Source organism: Merops nubicus, unplaced genomic scaffold (assembly GCF_000691845.1).
Source record: "Merops nubicus isolate BGI_N331 unplaced genomic scaffold, ASM69184v1 scaffold27231, whole genome shotgun sequence".
Taxonomy (NCBI): Eukaryota; Metazoa; Chordata; class Aves; order Coraciiformes; family Meropidae; genus Merops; species Merops nubicus.
The window spans coordinates 10351-13038 of record NW_008588047.1 but is presented as its reverse complement, the minus strand read 5'-3'; the positions used below and the strand labels follow the sequence as shown (position 1 = coordinate 13038).

The window sequence follows — 2688 nt, the reverse complement described above, 5'->3', positions numbered from 1 at the left end:
TTTCGGACAGAAACAACCTACCATCCTCGTTCACCAGTCAGTAACCAAGGGAGGAGGGAAGAAAAAGTCCAGCTCTTGGGTTTTTTTGCTTCTCGTGGGGCAGGGTGGCCCCGGCCCCGGCAGGGTCCGGTCAGTCACTGGGGCTTCGGCAGGGGCAGTGGGCAGCGCGGGGGACGTGCCCTCTCCGACGGGCTCTTGCACCAAGGAAACCCTTTTGCTTTGTGGAAGTGCCTTTAAAAAAACCCAACTGAACGCCGAAGGTCACCTTGGGGAGGTGGGAGCTGTCGCTTGGCTGGGAGGAGGGTGGGAAGGGTTTTGCCCCTCGGTGGGGAGGAGGAAGGGGTCCTTAGGACAAGTCTTCCACCGGCAGCTCCTCCTCCAGGTCCCTGTCGTCGGGAATTGTCACATTCTGGTTGGTGTTTTTTTCTGCTGTCGTCCTCCGCCTCGGCTGGCTCCTCCTTCACGTGCACTGGATGGCTGCAGGGAGGGAAACCTTCAGCCTCGGGGAGCTGGCCCCACTAGAGACAACCTTCCTGAGCTCTTGGTCCAGCCCCATCCTCACACAGGGGATGAGCAAGCAGCTCCCAGTGCCCGCGGTGCCACCACCCCTTATCTCCAAACCCTCCAGCAGCCCAGTAACACCCCCCATCCTCATCCCCATCCCCTCGCCCCTGGCTGGGCTGACCTGTACTGCTGTGGGGACAGGCGTGGGCTGTTGCTGCCGTTGCTGTTGACCTGCTCCACGGTGCTGCTGACGTCGTCGTGGCCCACGTGCAGCATGCCGCTGGCAGAGCCGGGGGTGATCCTGGTTGGTTCAGCAGGGGGAAGCTGCTCTCCGCCAGCGCAGCCTGAGACAGAGAGTGGCACCAGCTTGAGGCTCAGAGGATGCCAGACCAGGAGCCACTCGAGCAGGGCGACACGACCACGGTGGCAGGTTTAGTCTGTCCTTAGAGGGTGTAGTGCCCCCGCAGCCCTGCCAGGGCCGGGACTGGGTCCTTACCTGGTAACTTGCATTAAGTGCTCCGTAACCGAGTCCTGAAATCATGTTTTTGACTAAAGTCGGACTCCTGTAGGAAGAGAGGAAGCAGAACGATGAAGCTGAGCGCTCCCAGCCTGGGCACGGGGGGTTTGGCACGGAGGGGGTGCCAGCACAGCCCCCGGGCTGTGTCCTGTGGGAAAGGAGGACTCACCCTGTCATCTTTGGTGGCCTTCGCTTTTGGTACTCGTGCTCGTCGACGGTCCAGACGGCTCCCTTGACGTTCTCCACGCGCACGAAGCACTTGTGCAGGCTCAGGTTGTGGCGGACGGCGTTCTGCAGGCAGAGCAGGCAGGAGAGCTCAGCTCCACGGTCCTCGCCCAGCCGCCCAGACCCCTCCTCTTCCTCCCCATCCTCCTCCTCGCCCGACCTCTGCACGTCCCCCACGGCTCCGGGCTGTCCCGGCCACGCTCGGGCTGTGCCAAGGCAGCCGGGACGCTGTGAGCTCACCCTGTCAGCACCAAGAGGGCTGAGGGACCACCCGTGGCTCACGACCCCGTTTTGTGGGCCAGATGCTGAGGAAGATGAGGGCAGCGTGGGACGAGGGACAAGTCACACCAGCAAGGACCTGGGAGCAGAGCCACCCTCTCTGTGGCAGCTCACTCGGCGATGCTCGGCAAAGCCAACTGATCTTTTCCTTTCTTTTTCTTTCTCCCCACCCTCCCTTTTTTGGGCCTTTCCCTCCTTTTCTTCTTTACATCGACCATCTTTACATTTCTAAATGTAAAATAAAGAGACACACACGTAGGCAGACAGCGCAGCCCCGAGAGATACCAGCTCCCTTTTCCCCTTCCAACTCCCTGCCATTTGCTACTGCCCCTATTTCATTACCAATTTTAATTTGCCTCTAATTAAATCCTGTGTATTTTTCCGACTCACTTGCTAATCCATGAGGGAGGCAGGAGGCTGGAGTGGAATCTCTCCGAGCTATAATTACAAAGGGCCTAATCACGCCGGGGCTCTGCCTTTGAATAAATTTCCTTGCATTAAGGTTCTCAGATTCTCTGCCTTGCAAATGAGAATGACCCCAATTTCAGGAAGTTGGCCTCGGAGGGTTTTTTTTTTATATATATTTTTTTTTTATTTCGAGTCCTGATTCGTGATGAGAGACTAATTCGTTACGCTAAAACATTAACAGCAATTTAAAAGGTCGAACGGGGGCTGTATAAACAAAGGAGCTGGCCAACACAACAAGGCAAAAGGAGACACAAGGACTGATCCCCCCCGCGCTGGAAAGTGTGAAGAGTTCCCAGAAACTCAAATTGCACCATCGTCCCTGTTTCTTTTTAATTTAAGGACAAAAGCAAACAAAGCTGGGCTCCTTCCCTCGCCATCCATCCATCCATCCATCCACCCATCCATCCATCCATCCATCCATCCATCCATCCATCCCCCCCTCCCTCCCTCCATCTGCAGTGTCCCTGGCCGTGCCATGGTGCCCCTGCTGAGAGCCAGGCTGGGTGGTGCCAGGCCCTGGGCATGGGCAGGCTCCTGCTCCTCTCACCCCTCAGCAGCGCCAGCCCCAAGGGGTAACTTTGCAATCAGCTCCCACAAGCTGGTTCCTGGGGAAGGAGATCTGGGCACAGTTGGTGCTGTTTGATGTGATTTTGGGGGGACTGGGAACCCCTGGGGTTGCACCAGGGACCTGCTGG

The 2688-nt window shown here is 57.7% G+C and overlaps 1 protein-coding gene across 1 annotated transcript in view; it reads right to left on the bottom strand.

The window, feature by feature from the left end:
- Positions 1-346: 346 nt before the first annotated feature.
- Positions 347-2688, bottom strand: part of LOC103781430 (forkhead box protein P4-like) — a gene marked incomplete at its 5' end in the record, with an annotated part of 12561 nt that continues 10219 nt past the window's right edge. The window contains 6 exon segments of the mRNA XM_008949148.1: positions 347-425; positions 427-477; positions 686-806; positions 809-848; positions 1001-1067; positions 1191-1312. Coding sequence (XP_008947396.1) covers positions 347-425; positions 427-477; positions 686-806; positions 809-848; positions 1001-1067; positions 1191-1312 — 480 coding nt within the window.